The sequence below is a fragment of the Orbicella franksi genome, chromosome 7, assembly GCF_964199315.1.
Source record: "Orbicella franksi chromosome 7, jaOrbFran1.1, whole genome shotgun sequence".
NCBI lineage: Eukaryota > Metazoa > Cnidaria > Anthozoa > Scleractinia > Merulinidae > Orbicella > Orbicella franksi.
Window position 1 is genome coordinate 15,480,849 of NC_138151.1, and position 19,539 is coordinate 15,500,387.

At 37.0% G+C, this 19,539-nt stretch overlaps 2 protein-coding genes across 3 annotated transcripts; one reads left to right on the plus strand and one right to left on the minus strand.

Annotated features, from left to right (window-relative positions):
* Window positions 1-653: 653 nt before the first annotated feature.
* On the minus strand, window positions 654-14,429 carry LOC145493775 (glypican-5-like). The gene is made up of 7 exons (XM_081473232.1): window positions 13,706-14,429; window positions 13,462-13,620; window positions 9,734-10,422; window positions 9,005-9,255; window positions 5,618-5,790; window positions 4,322-4,420; window positions 654-3,889 (listed from the first exon to the last, which is right to left on the minus strand). Exons 1-7 carry the CDS (start codon window positions 13,848-13,850, stop codon window positions 3,696-3,698), a joined length of 1,710 nt encoding a protein of 569 aa, XP_081329358.1. The 5' UTR covers window positions 13,851-14,429; the 3' UTR covers window positions 654-3,695.
* Window positions 14,430-16,421: 1,992 nt separating this feature from the next.
* LOC145492900 (uncharacterized) lies at window positions 16,422-19,046 on the plus strand. Of its 2 annotated transcripts, none has more exons than XM_081472280.1 (5): window positions 16,422-16,800; window positions 17,105-17,178; window positions 17,298-17,450; window positions 17,914-18,091; window positions 18,330-19,046. In XM_081472280.1, the coding sequence occupies exons 1-5, from the start codon at window positions 16,449-16,451 to the stop codon at window positions 18,650-18,652; spliced, it is 1,080 nt and encodes a 359-aa protein (XP_081328406.1). In that variant the 5' UTR covers window positions 16,422-16,448; the 3' UTR covers window positions 18,653-19,046. The 2 variants fall into 2 exon arrangements, with proteins under 2 accessions (XP_081328406.1, XP_081328407.1); XM_081472281.1 differs by having other exon boundaries at window positions 16,424-16,800; window positions 17,914-18,061.
* The last annotated feature ends 493 nt before the right edge of the window (window positions 19,047-19,539 follow it).

Sequence of the window (19,539 nt, forward strand, 5' to 3'; positions counted from 1 at the left end):
CAAGAAGTTGCAAGCAAAATAAACATGGCCAAAAATTTATTTCATGATGGGGCTAATATTTCCTTTCACTTTGAGGCAAGTAACTTGGTTGCTTGTTTGGCCATAGCAGGGAAACTTTGGGTTTATGGATTGGAAAACGGTGCACCATGCAAGCATTTCTGTTTTTTCCCCTCTAATTTTCCTTTTAATTTGGTTTTGTTGGCATTTCAGTCACTTTTGTTCATGCTGAAAAGTTCCCATCAAAAACACCAAGAAAACAAGTCATCTTTACCTAAACATGCTTGTTTTTGCATACTTTGTAAGACATTTCTAGCTGAACCTTTTGCCTACCAATGGCTTATACATCCTAGGTTGTCACTCAGCCACTGAGGACGCATAAATACATCCTCAAACAAAGGACATTACTGAGATCCTGGTTGTTTGCGATGGGTTGAATATAATTTATTATCCCCGGTAGTTGAGAAAAGAATGATTATGGCCGCCAGTTTGAGAGGGTGTTAAGCTCTTGTTGGGAAGGGGTTAAGGGCTGATTGTCAAACACATCTGGTGATGACATGACAAGTGGTACAAGGACCATGGACTATTTTAAGGCCTCTGTCATAAAAATGAGTGAAGACTCTAGTATGGAAATAGATTTCTGCACAGAGGCCAAGTTATCAATAAACAAAATAACATTTATTTACATTACATCACATTCTTGTACAATTCATCTCTCTCTAATTGCTATAACGGAATCTACATGTCACATCTACATGTAACTTGTTGATAAAATATTGCTTTAAGCTAGCAAACATATAATATTGATGATTCTTACTTTGTATAAATTATACATAATAATGAAGTATTGCTTTCAAGTGGTGACAAAATTACATATAATTTTATAAGGTAGTGCTATACCCATGCTTGCTTGGGGGAGAAGGCACACTGAAAAGGTAGCTGACCCATTTTTTTTAAAAAACATGGGATGTGCTTTCCCTGCGTCACTGTAATTTGTGCACATCACTTGAGGTTCCAGAATAAACTTGTGCTTCTCTATGGAAAGTTTTACAAACTAAAACAAGCTGTGTATGAAGTTCATAAAACTCCATGTTTATATGCCTCATATTCTGGGTAGTCCCTCAATATGGTATGGGATAAAAGTCAGAACCAAAGTAAGAAAATTAATGAAGAATGAAAGGATATATAATTTCCTACGTAGAGCAAAAATCATTAGCAGTCAGAAGTCAAAGTGACAAAGCTTTCTACAGATCATTTCCACTGACATGCAATGTCAAAGATAGATCAAAAACCATTCTGTGGATTAAGTTAAGAAAGAAGCGGCTTCCATAAGTTTTAAGCCTGTGCATTTCCCAAACTTCAGATATTTGTTGAAATGTTTTGCAGAAATTTACAGAGCCCTGTAAGGAAATGCAAACATCTGGCACTTACTTCAGCTATGTAGGCGACTGATTGTCTGTATTGACCAACCAAGCATTTACATAAGCACTTTTTCCTAGTGCTCTAATTTCTAAAAAGGCTAAAAATCATGAGATAAGGATATATTTTTTGACAAATGCAATCCAGCTCAGTGTCAGCCACTGCCAGAATTCTGAAATTCAAAATACGCTGGTTTCCAAACAAAGCAAGCTATTGAGCTGTAAAATTGTACACAGATGTAAATTTATCGCGTTATACCTGATGAGGATAAAAACTTGGGTGGCTCTTTAGTTTTGGATTTTGGAAAATGATGATGTCATGTGAAAACGATCCATAGGAAAACTCATTTTGCAGCTGATTTAGAGTCATCTTGTATGGACCTTTGATGAATACCTAACACTGATTATAAATCATTATTTAGTTTCTAGGATTGTCTTGTATAAAACTAATTCAGAAAAAAGTACCACATGAAATAAGAAGTACAATAAAATAATAATAATAATAATAAAAATCAAAACGAGAAATCAACAAACTGCTACTACCAAATACTGGTATCAGGTTGGTAATCAAAAAACCTTTAATATTGGCCTGCTTAACAGAGCACATTTTCCTGTAATCACCTGCATGGCAAACATTTACTTAGAAAACTTACCAGAGAAAATGTTACAAAATCATCCAAAAAGCATTAAAAAAATATAATGATTGAAAAAAAAAAAAAAAAAAAGAAAGAAAAAAAATGTTTGAAGACACCAAACATCTGATCACAGAAAACCCATAATTCTAACCTGTAAGTTGGGGTAGACAGTATTTTGTCTAAATATAATGTTCCTCAATAAATACTGGTACAACAACACATCTTTGCTGTTTTCCCATGGAGGCTGAATCACATTTTCTCTATGACCGGTCATAAAAGCACTTTTGAATACAGATCAGTGCATAAAATTATAGCTTAAGAGCCATTAGACCATTTATCAAGCTCTTCAGAAACAATTGGCTTAGGACTAATATTTCTGGTCCCAGTTGTTCGAAGGTTGGATAAAACTATCCATCCGATAAATTGCTATCCAGAGGAAAAGTGTTAACAAAACAAACCATGCTATCCACTTGATAGTGACTTATCCCGTAGATAGTGTTATCCACCTTTCAAAACACCCAGGCCAGATGGCTTACAAACAAGTGCACAGTCATCCGTAGTGGCATCAGATACAAAACCCAAGAATATCCAGGTTGACTGTGTTGAAAATTAACTTAAATATTAATCAGCTAAACTTTTCCCATTATGTCTAGCTTGTTTTCTAACAGTGACATACACAATGCTTAATCCATCAGTCTTGTGGGGTCAGCTGAACTTCAGGCCTGTAATGTGATGCATGCCTGTGACTACAAATCATCATTATCATTGTTATTAGCAAAGAATCACTGACTCCTCCCATTTTTGATTACCAGTTCTCAGTGTCTGAGAGAATGACTTTGTTTAATACCACTAGATTTCAATATTTGAAACAGTGCTTCGTAGAGTACATATTCGCTGAATTTCAGGCAAAGTTAAAAAAAATCATCCCACAACTTTTCTTTTTGAGGAATCACCTTAGGTGATCAGGGAATTCAGTTTTTCTTTGATAATAACCTGAAGAGCTCTAATAACAATAATATTATTGCTCATTGTATTTGGTGTTTCTCAGTGCAACCACTGGCGAAAGTCATTCAAGAAGATTCAATGTCGTAAGTTGTAACAAACGGATTATCATCATTATCACTTGTGGAAGTCCAGAGTACTTAAAAAAGATTTGTCAGGAAACAACCTCAGAAATATGCCAAAGACTAAAGTATTACTGGATTTTTTTTGTCATGGCCTACTGTAAGTCTGACAGTTTAATTATCACTTGCATTATGTTACTACTGTTCATTTACTGATAGGTAGTTATTATTATCCCTCAGAGTATTTAAAAAGGAAATCTCTATCTCATTTTTGTTGGAGAAATAAATAATGTATCATTTGCATGATAGAAACTATTTATACTGGAACAACTATTTTACTGTCATATTCTACAAGTGACTGTCAGTTAAGCTAATCTAAGACAAATAATCACTTTAAAATATTTAAGATTGAAATCCAATGATATTGAATACCTCAGCCACTAAAAGAATTTTTTGCTCTGGTGGTCTAATACTCCACAGAATACTTTCCAGAAGTACGAACTTTATTAAGTTACTTATTACCCTTTTAGAGAAAAACAAAAAAAACAAAAAAAAAAACTGCTGACTCATGCATTAGCCTGTTACTTTCCTATGAGGGCTACAAATAATGACAGAGCTAGCAAATGAAGCAAGGGACCTGTAAGAGTTGAAGATGAGTTTCCACGTTGTAATACATTGCCTGTGTTTGGGCTGGTGTGAACACCTCCACCTTGACTCTCACCAACTTCATTGCTTGATTTCGTTGTTGAAACAAAATCAAAGTCTTCATCGTTATCTGTGAATAAGAAAACGTCAAGCTAATGATTAGTCCTCAGTCATCCAGGCAGTTATTTATGTTAAGCAAACAGATGCAGAATCTGATGGTTTCAGGTTCCTCTTACTTGCATTTTTCTTAATCTGCATCTTATTTCCCTTATAAAATACAATTTCTTAATCAATACATTATTACCTGCACAATACACATTGATACAGTGACCATGTTTTACAATTTCAGTAACTTCAAGAAATGTCCAGTAAATTCTGCAGCCTTCCTCCTTAGCCTTACTTAGAACTTGTATTGCCATCAGTTAATCACATCATATCTGTCACCACAGTCTAGAGTAGGGTCACTTTCGTCTGTCCTTTCTGCATCCATGTCATGGAAGTTTGATTGTAACTAAAATGCAAAGACTCAGATTTGTAACCCTCCATTAAAATGAAGCCCTACCTGGAATCTCGTTTCTGTTTTCGGGGTTTTTCCCATTCCCACTTGAACTACCACAGTCTTCGTCATCTTCCCCACACCCACTTTCATTTATGTTATTTTCTATGAAGAGACAAGAACCATTAATTGGTCATTGCTATGTAATGATATTTGTTGGTGCAAATTTCAACTATCCTTGGGATGGTGCCTACTAAATACAAAGGTTTTTGCACAAGATTAGGATCATGCAGAAAAAGTAGATGTTTACGAGGGTCATTGGAATCCACAAAGAAAAATGGGGGTAGCCATGCATTTTTTAGAGATAATTAGCCTGGAATCTCAAAAAATGCTGACGTCAGCATTTTTCCAAAAAAGAAGGAAAGGATATTTCTCCACAGACTTCCTTAGAATTCGCCCTTACAAACAGAAAAGCAAACACATTTATAAAGATTTTAAAACTACATGGTATATGGTAACAAAAAACCACTTTTCGTATGCTTTTAATAAATCTCTGCAACAGCACTTTTAGCATCTCTGAAAGCCTTCCTCTGGTTCAGCTAAAATGCAGTCTAAATAGCTTTTCCTCATAACCAGAAACTAATCACGTGTTGAATAGGCTTGTCACTTCCATTTCTAAACATAAAATGTAGGGGTAACTACGCATTATTTACAATTATTTTTGAAAACTTTTACGGTGCCTGTTACATTTTTTCCTGTCAACTCCTCAGTAAGTGAAACATTTGCATCTCTCCCACTTGTTTTGTGTGCACACTACACTGTCTGCAGGTACATGTTTACAGTTAGATTTCAGTATAATTTTCGACAGATAACAGCTAGCTGGAAGCCATTAATAGTTAGTGGTTAGCATCTGCAAATTAGCATCTTGTATTTACCTTTGCAAAGAATCCCTATTCAGCAGAGACCAATTAAGCATATGTTTAAAAATGAATTTTACTTTGGTAATTAAGATGTAATAAATTTTTTAAAAAACCTTTAATAAGCTAATGGTGAATGGAATTTACAAATATGCAGTTATTAGATTACATCCTAAGAGTTCATTAAAAAGTTGTAAGACAGATTGCAAGTAACATTGAAGCTGGTTGTCGACTTGAATTCGGGATAGTTTGGCCTTCAATCTGAAAGTTTATTATAGGGAGTCTGCTTAATAGAAGTTTCACTGAGTACAGAAATAAACAATTTATTGATAAGAGGTATCCTTTATTTCAGGCTCTCACTGTTTTTTTTTTTTAATTACAGCTGAAGGGTTAAACAAGCAACTGCTCTATAATGTTCTACTATTATTTGAAAAAAAAAAATTACCAGCACTTCCACTGCTACTGCCACTTTCATCATCCTCCTCATCATCTCTCTCAACAATGAACTTCTTGATTAAGCGATTTCTGTCTTGTATCTTCCCCATCAGCATTTTCAAATAGTTCACATCCTCCGATGATGGCTGGAAAGCCCCTGGCTTTGTATCTAAACCTGGATATCTTCAAAAGGAAAAAAAAAATTCAAACTGTATATCAGTTAATTCTTAGTTATTGAATGGCTATATCTATCATGCAGTTTCAAGAAACATTTACATCCACTGCATGAAAGGTCCTTGGAAATTCCAAGAGGGTTAGAGTGCTCAAACAACAAAATTTGTTGAAGAAAATGTCAGCTTAACTAGAAGTTTCCAAGGGTTAGGAGGTTTAAACCAAAAAGTAACTTCTTTTTCTTTGTAAGGATAGATGGATATATTCTGGAGCATTTTGTACTACTGTATCTACACCTGTTGTATAACTGGTGTTGCTGAAACCGTCTAACACCTCACCTTGCAAAAACTGGGTTTATGTTGTTGATGTGCACACATTTTATTGGACCTTTACAGGCAATTAAACTGGGAAATTGTCATAACACGCAAATAAAGATAACTAGATGCCTTGGTGTACAGCTGGATTGTGAACTCAAATGGGATGTTCATGATCTTTCACACAAAAACTGACTCTTCTTAGCTCTTTGTACTTCTTACCTACTACAGCAAGAGCTGATTTTCATTTTCAAGTAATTTTACCATCAGTAACTTATGGTGTAATAATATGGGGTTCCTGTGGGAAAGTGCTTTTAGATGAGCTCTCAAAAATACAAGTACGCACTGCAAAGATAATATGCAACATAGACTGGTATAGGTATATGCCCAGTAGAGAGGTGCTCACTCGTACTACATGGAGAAGTTTGAAATCATTGTATGAGCACAAGCTATTACTATTAGCTCATAATAGTTTTTATGGCCTCTCTCCTTCTCCAATTGCCCACCTACCAAAAACATACACCAATATAATTTAAGGAGGAGGATGATGTTCTCTGTGGCTTAAAGCCCAATACCGACTTCGTTCAGAAGTCAACATGTCATAAGGCAGTTGCTCTATGGAACTCTCTAAACAACGAAACTAGAGCTATTTCCCATGCAAACTGTTTCAAAATGAAAGTATGATGACCATCTACAAGAAGTATATATATTTAACAAATAGATTCCATGTTGCTGTGCATCTGTTCAGTAATACATCACAGATGACATCAAAATGTGGTAAGAACAAAAAAGTGGCACACAAGGCGATAACCGAGCGTGTCACTAATGTTCTTACCACATTTTGACATCTTCTGTGATCTAGTACTGAACAGATGCACGACAACATGGAATCTATTTGTTTCATATAACAAAGAAACAAACTACAGAAAAAGCTTGTATATTTCAAAATCTTTCAACATAACTCGAAAGCCGGGCCTTTGCCCACTTTGGCAAACATGAAAATAGCAAATTTGACATAATTTGTCGACTATACAAAATGAAGCAATCACATTGGTTGCTATGCATAGCAAAGAATTGTGATTGGTCCAGGAAAATCACGCCGCTGTCAAACTTGACTTGAAAGTTGCCTTTCGTGGAATGAAAACTTACAGCAAAAGCAGATTTGAACTGCGAAATCCACATATCTTAAAGAAAATGCTGGAAAAGTCAAGTCAGCTTTCATCATCAGAGCAGCCCTGTGAGCTGAAGAGCTTGGACATTGCCTTGAATATTGCAGGAGTTGAAAAACACATAATAATATTATAATTGTTTTGTAAATAGTTCTATTCAAAATTGCAATAAGTTATGAACACAGGCAGCCCAAGCTCTCTCTGTGAACCACACAAGCAACACAATATGGCATTGAATTATAAGGGTTTATATGGGATTTTCTACAAGATATCTATGGAGGTAGTTAAAAGTGAAAATTCTCATCAAAAATGGCTTATCTTATTCCATATGTGCGTTGTTTGCTCCTGGTATGGTTATTCTACCGATTTAACTTGATTTAAGCGACTTTTTTAAATTCCGGTTTTCCCTTCATAAAGAGAGGACAAGGCGAAACACCTCAGTCGGGACAGCCTGTTGAACGAAATCAAAAATCCCAGGCTAAAATGTACCCACGGCCACAAATCCACTGCAGAATTCAAGTGCAAAGGTTGATCTTTCATTTCAATCCTCTAGCCACAAGGTTACCACGCCGATTTCAATGGTCATTGGGTCGCGGATGAAACAGACACGGAGCTCTTCCATCGTTCTATCATTTCACTACAGACATGAAGAGCCGCCTGGTGTCGCTCGCAGGGCTGCGATTGTGCGGCTAGAGGATTGAAATGAAAGATCAACCTTTGCCCTTGAATTCTGCGGTGGATTTGTGGCCGTGGGTACATTTTAGCCTGGGATTTTTGACTTCGTTCAGCAGGCTGTCCCGACTGAGGTGTTTCGCCTTGTCCTCTCTATATGAACAGAAAACTGGAATTAAAGAAAGTCGCTTAAATCAAGTTAAGTCGGTAAAATAACCATACCAGGAGCAAACAATGCACGTATGGAATAAGGTAAGCCATTTTTATTGAGAATTTTCACTTTTAACTACCTCCATGGATATCTTGTAGAAAATCCCATATAAACCCTTATAATTTGATGCTATATTGCATTGCTTGTGTGGTTCATAGAGAGAGCTTGGGCTGCCTGTGGTTAGGAATTGTGATTAGTTAGGAATTTATATTTTGTTTACACGACCACATCAGCTCTGCTGTAATTTTTAATGTGTTTAAATAAATGCTAATATTCCCATTATCATTATCATTATTATAAATAGAAAACATGTGAGTGGAAGTTTGGGAGAATGAGAAATGCTGTGGGAACACAAGCTGCATGCGAGTGTTTCCACAGCTTTTTTGAGTTTGTTTACTTTGATCATCAAAATGTAAATTCTCTTTGCTTGCGTCATCATTACGTCAACAGCTCGTGCTAGTTCTGTGTTTCCATCAAGTTATAGAAACAAGATTTTTAACCAATCAGCGTGCATATTTTCTTAGGACTGTTTTCTAAAACACAGTACAAATGTTGATTTTAGAGAACATGGGATAATTTCAACATGTTTGTGTTTCCTCCTGCCAAGAGTTCAATGTACATTTGGATCTTCCCCAAAAAATTGAAAGAAAGAGAAACATCACACATTGCAGGAACTTATGAGGAACCGGCCTGGCACATGAAAGGTATATTATTACTACACAAACTTGGAATTATGAAATCATCAACTCAGGTGCATATGCACCAACACTGCTTAGCATGAAGATGTCAAAGGCATGTTTTTGATGGAACATTGATAACAGGGTTTGGTTTTTATTATTTTAATAACATACGGAACTTACTTTCCAACAGATTTGCCATTCCAACAGTTATCAACGTGTGTTTGTTTAGCAGCAAGTTCATCCTTCACACACAACTCCTGGGGTAACTCTTGGAAAAAAGGACTAAGAGCATCCACTTGCATTTTAACTTCCTCCATTTTGGCAAAAAGCCGTACTTCCACATATGGTTCTGACGACACAGACTTTGCATTCTGAGATTCTTCTGATGCTTGAGCGTCAATATATGTTGGTATCCCACATTTGTCCAAAGCCTTTGGGGAACAATCATGACACCTGGATTGTCATACTTAAACACAGAATATTATTTTATTCTTTTTTTACCCGTTTCCCACACTAAATATAATGACTAAAATCTGGAGCACTATGCAGAACTTAATTGCTCAAAGTTGACTGTCTGGAATTGTACAGGAGAAACACTCTTAATTCAGACACGTCAGACTACTTGTGATGGGTTGTAATTAAGTGTTTAGGCCAGAGCATGTGCAAGGGAAACATTTGAGGATAGCATTAACTACAAGGGTGGGAGGGAGAGAGGAGAGGTGGAAAATGATTGACTTAACCACCAGCAGCAAACTTGAAGTTAACCTTCCCTGATAACAACTCATTGCAAGGTGACTGAAAGTATGGATGAAAATACTGGTCAATGTTAAGTAATGGTTTCTATTAAAGTATCCATTAAAAGGAGGTTCAATTGCGGTAAGAACTGCAAGCCATTTACCTAACTCTTACCTGTGACATGACATTAGCCTTCTGTACTATCACATATGTTGCAGCATTCCACAACTCCTTGTAAATAGAGTTTGAAAAGTCCTCCAACTCAGATTTTCCAATACTTTCCATAAGCAAGAAAACAGTGCCAATTAAGCTTCTCCACTCTGCCTGAAGCTCAATTTCAGACGTCAGACAGTTACTGACAGTATCTATACAAAACCTGAGACATGGTTTCACTTTGTCAAGACCCTGGCACATTGAACAGAATTTCATCTGCAAAAGTACATTTTTGCACCCAGTTGTTAAGTTAAATTTCTGCGCCATATTCAACACTTCTATTCCAAACTTTAAGGTGTTTAAAAGATAGTGCACTGGCTCAAAGATCTGCTCAAACCTGGCCACTAACTGAGCTGGACGTTTCCCAAATGGTTGTATTGAATCAATGCTAGTTTTTAAACACTGTTTGTACCCACTCGAAACAGTCTTTCCTGCTGGGTTCATGCGCTCAAGAACCAGTGGAAAAGAATTTCGAAAGAAAGTATCCACAATGTCTTGCAACTCCACTTTGTCATCAACCACATAGTTTTGAAGGTCCTTGAAGAAAGTTGATATTACATTTGCCTCTGCTGTGGTAAGATTTTTCTGAGTATTGAGCAGAAAAAGAGCACTTTGGCGTTGACCCTCTTGAATGACATCTTGAAAATAATCTATAAAAAGAGGAAATATTAATTGTGATAATAAGTGAAGGATATTACATGACAACATGAAGATATGAATTTTAGTTGAGTAGTAAAATACTGTTTTTAATGTGAGAAAACACAATTCATATCTTCATGCCACCATGTAATTTTCCTCTAGGACAAACTGACTGTTTGCACAAACAACTGTGCAACAGTGGGAAACAACGTCATCAATACCCTTACTAGTGATGATATGGAAAATAAGTCACTTGGGACCCCAATGCAGTTTGATAAGGAATGTACCAGTGGTGTATTTTCCAATAAAACACTCATGTTTATCTAATAAATGTTCTTATGATTATTATTGAATATATTTATCAGTTACCAGAAGTATTTAAAGATACTTGAAAATCCGTAACTAAATATTGTTTACATCCCCCCTCTCTATGATTCTCTAATGGAACAAAATTGTGTGCGTAAGAGGTGCTCTGAGATAAAAAAAATTAACCTGGAGCTTGCTCTCAGTCAGGAGCAGAAGCTTTCCTATGTCAGTAAGAGAAAACTACCTGTAGTTATTCAAGGACAGGTAGAATTCTAGGAAGGGTTTTTAGGAAATTAGAGGAAAGTTAAAGCTGAGGGAAAGGACCACTGGAAAATAATCTGCCCCAGCACAAAAGGATTTCAGGCTGGGGATAGTCTATTTTTGGGTGCATCTTTCAATAGGCCACCTTTGACATATCAGTATTCTAACATGGCTCTGAGGCTTTCAGGTCAAAACTGTGAACTTTTTAAATTTCTTCTCTCTCAATTGCCAAAAAAACTTGGATATAAAGAAAACAACCCAAATAAAGAAGTTTGTCCTGAGAGCCTCGGAGCCATGTTAGAATACTGATATGTCCAATGTGACCTATTACTGAAAAATCTGATTTCAAATCTTCGTCAAATCCTCATTTTTTGTTTTTTATTTCAGATCTCCCCTCTCTTCTTGTTGCGCAATTCTTAAAATTCCATGCAACGTTAACTATAAACCGAATAACCTTTTAAAATAATTTGGATGAAACCTCAAAAGATAATGAGAGACTACAATCTTGGACAGAATAAAATGGAACAATTATCTCCCATCCCCCCAAAAGCAATGATGAAGGCACGAAGGAGCAAAAACGTGCCATTTTGGCATCATTGAAATGGGGGCAGGGGTGGTCCAGATGTTCCATTTAGTTTGTCCAAGATTCAATCTTGGACAGAATAAAATGGAACAATTATCCCCCATCCCCACCAAAGCAATGATGAAGGCACGAAGGAGCAAAAATGCGCCATTTTGGCATCATTGAAATGGGGGGAGGGGTGGTCCAGATGTTCCATTTATTTCGTCCAAGATTGTAGTCTCGAGGAATATGAAAAATTCAGCATTTGACTGTTCAGCTGCCATGTAATATTTTAAGTGGACAGCCCCTGTCAACTCGATAACCCAAATTCAGAGCAATCTTTGGAACAAAAGCATATCATCAACTACCTAACAATTGATTACCATGTGCTCGAGTAAATATTGATTTGCATATGTACTTAAACCAGTCAACAAGAATAATTGACATTTTGTACTTGGTCTGACAAATCTTGCAAAATTAAGGAAAAAATGTTTCAACCAGGCTGTCAACCCCTTGCATATCTGATTAAGTCTTATATACTAGTGGGAAACATTCAATTCTTCAATTCTTAAAATTCAAAACAAAATGCAAGAGCATACTTATAAACAATAAGCACCCATCTCACAGGACAATAGAAACTGTAGGTTATTTTGTGTACATAGAATTAAGTGTTTAAATGTGTTCAGACCCAATTTATAAGTTCTTTTAAATTTACATTCTTATGGAATTAAACTGTTGGCATGGAAGCAGAAAATACAGTTTTGAGGACCAGCCAGATAAGCAGGGACAGAATCTTTGACTCTTGTACATCCACCCCTTCTGCTTAGACAAAACTTCCCGCTGTGTGAAAAGAAAGCTTCAGCGTTTGGATGATTTATGTCTGTTCATCAATTTCGATTGTCACACTCAAGGATGCGAATTCTTCAGCCCGGAGGCTACAACAGTAGAACAGGAACGTTAAAGACAAAACTTCTCCACGCAAATAAACTCTTACACTTCTTTAAAAATGCGCGATCACGACCACAGATGTACAATATCTACCACAAAACAATTACGTTACTTCGTTTTCACTCCTAACTGACACGTTGCCGAAGCATGCGTCTACTGAGGGATAAATAACCCACAAACCCTGATGTCTTGACCATTAGACAACAGCAGAATTTAGCGATTTATACTTTTGCTTAATAAATTATTGACAATAAACGTACGTGTTGAGACCTCTTGTGACAAATCTTAAGTTTACAGCCACTCTCAATGAAAATGTGAGCATTATGGTCGCAACAAAAAACATCATCACGATTTTAGTGTAAGCTTACTACGGAATATAAGTAACACTGCAAAGAGGGAGAGGTACGTTCTATCCAATTTGTGTTCCGACATTGTCGAACCCCCGAAAAAACAGTTTTCTGCAAGTCTTCATTCAAATGTCGATAATCCAGTTATTTAAAATACATTATTCACACAGGTTGATCAAGAAAAGAGGAAAATTAAATTAAATAAAATTTTGTTTCTGCACTTGTATAACAGAAACCCAATATCAATACAGGAAGGAAACACTGGCAAACAGTCTAACTTTACGGTTTTTAAGTGAATTAACACACTCGACAATAGACAATAACAATTTGAGGCATGCTGAAATATGCTCGAGTAGATTGTAATTAATGAAGAGCCCATAGGAAATCGGTGTAAAAAGCAATTGATCGGCATTGTTCTAAATTCCTCGAGAGAGCCCAAGTTTTTTTGTGTTAGAGCAGTAACACTGCTCATATTTTCCTTTGGAAACAATTACAAACCGAACCGCAAAATCCCTTCGCAGCTGCGATCATTCAAGTAGCCTAAGAATTTGTTTATATAAAGCAAATAATAAAGTGCTTTTCATCGGCTTACAAAATAATTTAACGAACTGTCGAAGGACGCTAACCTTTCAAATCGTCATAAAGAGACAACAGCGAACTCTTAGCAGCCACGTAGTCAGTTTGCAGGAGAGTCTTTAAATTCTTCGCTGCTCGAACCCGCAGAGAGTCTTCCGTTTGTCTCGTACAGCATGTTGTCTCACTGACACAAACTTGTGGCTCCTTCCCTATCAACGACAAATTATTACGCGGGTTAGACCATGACAAGTACAATTCTGTACTAATGAAGAAACGAAATATTTCACTTCTCACCTTTTATAGGCGTTTGAGGATTCGATAACCCGTTTGCTCCAAGATGTCCTGAACAAGTCAATTGCGAAGTCTGGCAATCTGCGCGCCATGCTCTCAACATCAAGCTCAATAAACAAACCACGTGAAGTATGCGAATAGAACCCATCTTTGAAGTGCTTGTTAGTGTACCGAATGTTCTCCAAATACCTTAAAAGTTACACGTATGTATGTTGCGTGAGAAGCTAGAGAAGTAAAGCCAAGAGCAGAGTTAGTTTTGAATACGTTGTCATGTCCTTCGAGGTCATTCGCCTGCGCATCAACGAGAAATATTTGACAGCTCTGTGAGTGGATTGAGGTGTTCCCGGAGCGCCCTTGCCATATTCGTGCATGGTAATTAATGAAAACAATCCAAACAATCAATCATGAATAAGCGATGAGCGAAACAGCTGTGCGGTCCCTTTGACTAGTAACCGAAATCCGAGCAAAACTATTTTATTGGACGAACGGGGGCGGAATGTGGTTCAAGACGGGTCAGGATTCATTGATTGGTTTGTTAGGGGTTAGGTTTCCCGATTTTCCGCACCACAAACTAAGTAATCTGAAGACCTTGATTCTTTTCGACTTTTCTTGAAAGAATGGTTCATTCCAAATGCTCACCTACTCAACCAAGTCCTCATATGAATTACCATAACGAGTTTTTAAGAAGTGTGAGGGCAAATTAAACTTCAATTATCTATTAAGATCATAAGTTTTCCTGGGGCATCGAAACGAAAATTGTTGACCCTTCCTTGCACGTACGTCGTCGTAAAAAATCTGAGACAATTGTGGAATTACATGATGTGGTTTCCGATCGCGGAATGTAATTCTCAGCTAGCTTGAAAGTGACGGGGAAAGTAAGTTCTGAGTCAACGAAGTATCTACAAAATCTTGATTTATCAGATTCGCCATCTCAAAGAAACGAAAATAATTCAGTTTTGATAACCTCACAACTTCTTCACTGTACGATAAGGACTCGATTCTGTTTTGCATAAAGCCTTATCGACCACCTTCGACATACAGGCTCATACCGATAGGAAAGCGAGGTTGTATTTCCATCTCTGATCCTTGAAAAATACGATAAGGAGTTCTCTTTGCTCACGAAACCTTTCTAACAAGGCCAAAAAGCCAGACATTACCAGTTCCGGAAGCAGCCCGTTTCTGACTATAATCGGGAAAGCACTTAGCTTAATCGTATGAAAGTGAACTTTGACTTACCGCAGCTTTAGTTTTTGTGCTTTGATTGAAATTTCAGAAATTTTCAATCTCATTTCCAGGTTGAGATGGAAGAAATAGGGTAGAAAATTTTCTTAAGGTAGTTAAATAATATTCAAGCCATGATTCTTAGCTTGTCGAAGAATATTTTTATGACAGTCTTATTAGTGCCACTTTTAATTAATATAAGCTTAAACTGACGTAGATAAATAAGGTACTTACAATGTAGAAAAGGGGTGGAGCTTAAAGATGGTGTTCTTCAGAATGAAAGATTTAATGCAAAACTTGGCATGTCTTCCATTTCTCATTTGATAAACTGCCGTAAAAACTGAAGCCACAGAAGACGAGATACGCCAGAAAGTTCTTCAGCACGCACTGTCGGATTTCAAATTTACCGTACTGAATTTCAATTAAAAAAAACTTTGATAGCAATCTTACAAACTAAACGGATTAACTGATCAGCTAGAAGATTAAAATTTTAAACAGTCTCGTCATTTTTTCGATCCTGTTTGTTCTGCTCTTCTCTTCTAAACTACAATGTGTAACCAAGGGCACAAAACAATCGAGTAACATCAAACAAATTCCAGTACAATACCAAAGAAGTCAAAAGTCGCAGTTCTGCCCTTTTTATGTCGACTTCCTCTTCTTGGGAGGGCTATCTTCTTCATGGGTTTGGTTGCTCGCCTCCGTTGACTTTCGCTTGGAATTTTGTGTCATCGTTCCCTCAGTCTCCTGCGTGGGTTTATCCTCCAACGACTTTTCCACCATAACGTCGCTCACACAGGCTGTTTTTTCTTCGTTTCCTGACAGAGTATTCGACTCTTCTTTGTTTTCTGTCTCCGGAAATTTCTCTTTTTCCATCTTTTCCGACTCCTCCATTGTCTTCATGCTTTCATCTTCAATCTTCGTTTCTTCGCAAGCCTTTCCTGTGCAGTTTGTCTCGCCCTTTTCAGGAACTATCTCGACTTCTTTTTCTGCGACTGGGCTCGTAAATGTCGTCTCAACTTCTGCCGCTGGCATCTTTATATGTTACTTATTGATTTTAAATCCTTGACAGCAAAAATCTAGCAAAAGTGAAATATGTGATGAAATGGCAAAAGGTGAGTTCATTCAACTTTTATACTTCCCGAGAAGACGCGTATTACTTAACTTTTCCCGCCACAACCATTTCCCGCCATTTGCAACCGCGTTGCTAACGGTGTTTCAGTCGCGTAAAATGTCTAAAATGGGAGTTTTATCTTTGGGTTCTTGCATACAAAGGTCCCCAGGTGTCCAAGGCTCTGACATGGACGAAAGTCACCCACACCTTAAAATAAATTGAAACGAAAGACTTCTAGGATGATCTCTAAATAGCTTCAGTCTTTAACCATGGATAGTAGAAGACTATCCATGCTTTAACTCAAAGGTATGGTAAGGCTTGCAACATTGCAACCGATTGGCGGACTGGGCCGAAGGGCTGATTGGTCACATTTTGGCGCCAAAAGTAATTATTATTTATTTGTAATTATCCAAGATGGCGGCTGGAAAGGTGGTCAGCCCTGAAAAGTTAAAAACAGTAAATTTCAACGATGGGAATGACATTTCAATCTCTTTGTCGGACTTCACATGTCCGATATGTTTGCAAATACTCATCGAGCCTGTTATTATGCCATGTGAACACGAGCTATGTGGACCGTGTTTCAAGAAAAATGTTGAGGAAGCGAATTTCCTTTGCCCTCTCTGTCGAATGAGAATATCAAGTTGGGCGAGAAGAAACTCCCGAAATGGAACATTGGTTAACTCTAAGCGATGGGAACAAATCCAGAAGCTGTTTCCTGAGAACTGCAGGAAGAGATTACACGGAGAAGACGATGAAGACTTCTTTGGTTGGTACTTGACGCTTTATGTGAATAACTCTCGTTCGTCTACTGGTACAATGCTAATGTATTTTGGATGAGCTCCCTCGATGAGAATTTCTTAAACAAATGTCGTGCACATTGTGTAACTATTATAAAATAGTAATATGTGTGTAGTTGCCAAACATGAATGAAAAAATAAGTTAAGTGCTTAAATGATCTGGAAACAGTAATATTTTTAATGTTGACTTGTTCTTCAAACCAGACAAAGTCAAAGGTATTTCAATTAAGCTTAAGCTTAACTTTTAAATAAATTTATTTTTATATGATGCAGATTTTTCACCACCCAAGCGTGCAATTTCCCAGGATGGAGAGCTTCGCAAGGAGTATGAAGAAGAACTGAGAAAGGTAAATATTATTAGACAAGTTCTAACTTAGTTTCGTTCCAATCTCATTTATTTCTTAAATGTTATGGATGTTATCTTTTAAGCTCATCAGAAGTTGTCATTTTTTCCATAACTTGTTAGTTGCAACAAGCTAGAGAACAAGAGATTCAGGCCAGTGAGGAAGTTATCCATCAACTACAAGAAGAAGAGCAAAGACTTGCGAGGTCATTAGAGTACCAGGCACTGCAAGATGAAGAACTTGCAAGAAAAATAGTGGCAGAAGAAAGGGAACAGGTGATTATCTTTCAAAATTGAGTTGTTAAATGGTCTCAAAAGGGTGATGAAGGCAGATCTTTCTTGGTGTAATGGCCCAAGTTGTGGAGGCATGGTGGCCTCATGGTTAGTGTGCTCGTCTCCTGATTGAACGGTCTGGGTTCGATCCCTGGCAGGGGACATCGAGTTGTGTTCTTGGGCAAGACACTTAACCCTCACAATGCCTCTCTCCACCAAGGTGTATAAATGGCTTACTATTAGTATAAAAAAACTGTTCTGCAGCATCGGTAGGCGAGTGAAACACATAGCTGATTATCAACAGCTGTTGAAACTCACTATGATGCTTAATTTATGTATGGTACCATTATCAACTTGCAGTTGATAATCAGCTCTGTTCACTTAGGTTACTTGACTTACCAGTCTGTTCTCATAATGCTTCAAACTTAGGACTGATTAGTTTCAATTCGTGATGAATTTTCTTCAGAACTCACAGGGAAAGGAGAGACTTTCACAACCAAGTACAACAGGAACCCCCCACACAAAAAAAGTCACAAAAGGTAAAAAAATCAAATCACAGGACACCCAAGTCAGTTGTGGCCACAGTACATTGGACAGATGGTTCCTTCCCACCAGTAAGCAATCATCTTTCTTAGATAGTGAAGGTTTGCATTACATTCTTGTTACTGCCTACATGCTTATGATTGTACTGAATGGTAAAATCATTAAATTTTACACTCATACCTTTGAAAAGAGTGTAGGATGGAGAGTGATTGTATTTAGAATACTTTTATTCATAGCATGGTAAAATCACTACTAGGAATAACTGGTGATAATGCACTTGACTTTGCAATAAAAACCCACTAAATATAGTTGTTAATTTTGGCATACCTTTGTTTACAGGCTCGGCAAAGAAAAGACTCAAGCCCAATGCATTGATTCACTGCAAAAATACTGATGTAGACAGACAGGATTTTATTGTTTCATCAAGTTCCACATCCAGTGATATTTGTAACCTTACCATTTCACAACTCATAGAGAAAAGAACAGACCAAGAAGAAAAGGATTTTCAGCTTGCACTGAAGCTGCAAAAAGAATTTGATTTGGCAAGCAAAAAAGTGGCAGAAGTAGACAGAAAGAAAGGAACTGTAGATGGATATCTGCTACGAACCAGCAGTCAAAATGAAAAAGAGGAAAGTTGTTCTGATACACATGCTAGTAGTTGAAGTTGAAAAATTATCACAGTTGAGGAGAAATTTTTCCTTTTAGTGACAGAAAATGTTTTCAAGCTAAGTTGTTCTTAGTTTTATATGCATGTGATTCTATCACTATTTTACCTGTGATAATTGTGAATGGGTTGCGGTTATAGATAGCTGAATTTAACAGCATGAGACACGCATACCTTTTGACACTGCAATTTTGAGCAAATATTGCACATTCTTTAAATTTTTTTTCCAACGTTTTTAAAAAGAAATTGAAGTTTGACTTCAGGTAACTAGAGAGGTTGGTAAAATTGCAGCAGATTATACATACAAGTTTTCAAATGTCACAGTTAAATATGTAAATAAGGTTTAACATTCCAGTAGTCCTTAATAAAGCTCAATATGAATAGACCATTTTACAGTTGTCTGCTCAGTGACCTGGCCTTTGGATGGCAGCGAGGCTGGAGTTGACCTTGTTTTGATACAGACCTCAATGCTTTTGTCATGTAAATGCACCTAGTTAGCATCAGAACAACTTGTTTTACACAACAAAAGTAGTGAGGCCTGTATCAAAACAAGGTCAACTCCAGCCTCGCTGGAGCTTTTGTTTTTAGAAAGTAAGCTATGTTTTAATGAAAGTTTAAAGTGGGGCTATGTAAACACCAAACGGAAAATAAATGTGCTTTGTTTACTGCTTATAAATCAACAACATTAATTAGCCATGTGGACTCAAGAATTCGCCAACATTTCTCTTATGTTCTCTAAGACCCATTACACTGTCTGTTTTATCTGTTTGGCTGTTCCAGGTGTTGGTTAGCTAGGGAAAGGCTGGATGAGGAAGTGAAAAAAACAAAAAAACAAAAACAAAAACAAAACAAAAAAACAGATGGGAGTTAGTAAGAGAGTAAGCT

What these genes read in the sequence shown, in the direction of transcription:
- LOC145493775 (XM_081473232.1), bottom strand. Translation starts at nt 13,850, where the DNA reads ATGGGTTCTATTCGCATACTTCACGTGGTTTGTTTATTGAGCTTGATG. An exon ending in TCTTTATGACGATTTGAAAG is followed by an intron (nt 10,423 to 13,461) that starts GTTAGCGTCCTT and finishes CTCTTTTTATAG; the next exon opens with ATTATTTTCAAGATGTCATT. An exon ending in CAGTAGCAGTGGAAGTGCTG is followed by an intron (nt 4,421 to 5,617) that starts GTAATTTTTTTT and finishes GTCTCTTCATAG; the next exon opens with AAAATAACATAAATGAAAGT.
- LOC145492900 (XM_081472280.1), top strand. Translation starts at nt 16,449, where the DNA reads ATGGCGGCTGGAAAGGTGGTCAGCCCTGAAAAGTTAAAAACAGTAAAT. An exon ending in TGGCAGAAGAAAGGGAACAG is followed by an intron (nt 17,451 to 17,913) that starts GTGATTATCTTT and finishes AATTTTCTTCAG; the next exon opens with AACTCACAGGGAAAGGAGAG. An exon ending in ATCTTTCTTAGATAGTGAAG is followed by an intron (nt 18,092 to 18,329) that starts GTTTGCATTACA and finishes CTTTGTTTACAG; the next exon opens with GCTCGGCAAAGAAAAGACTC.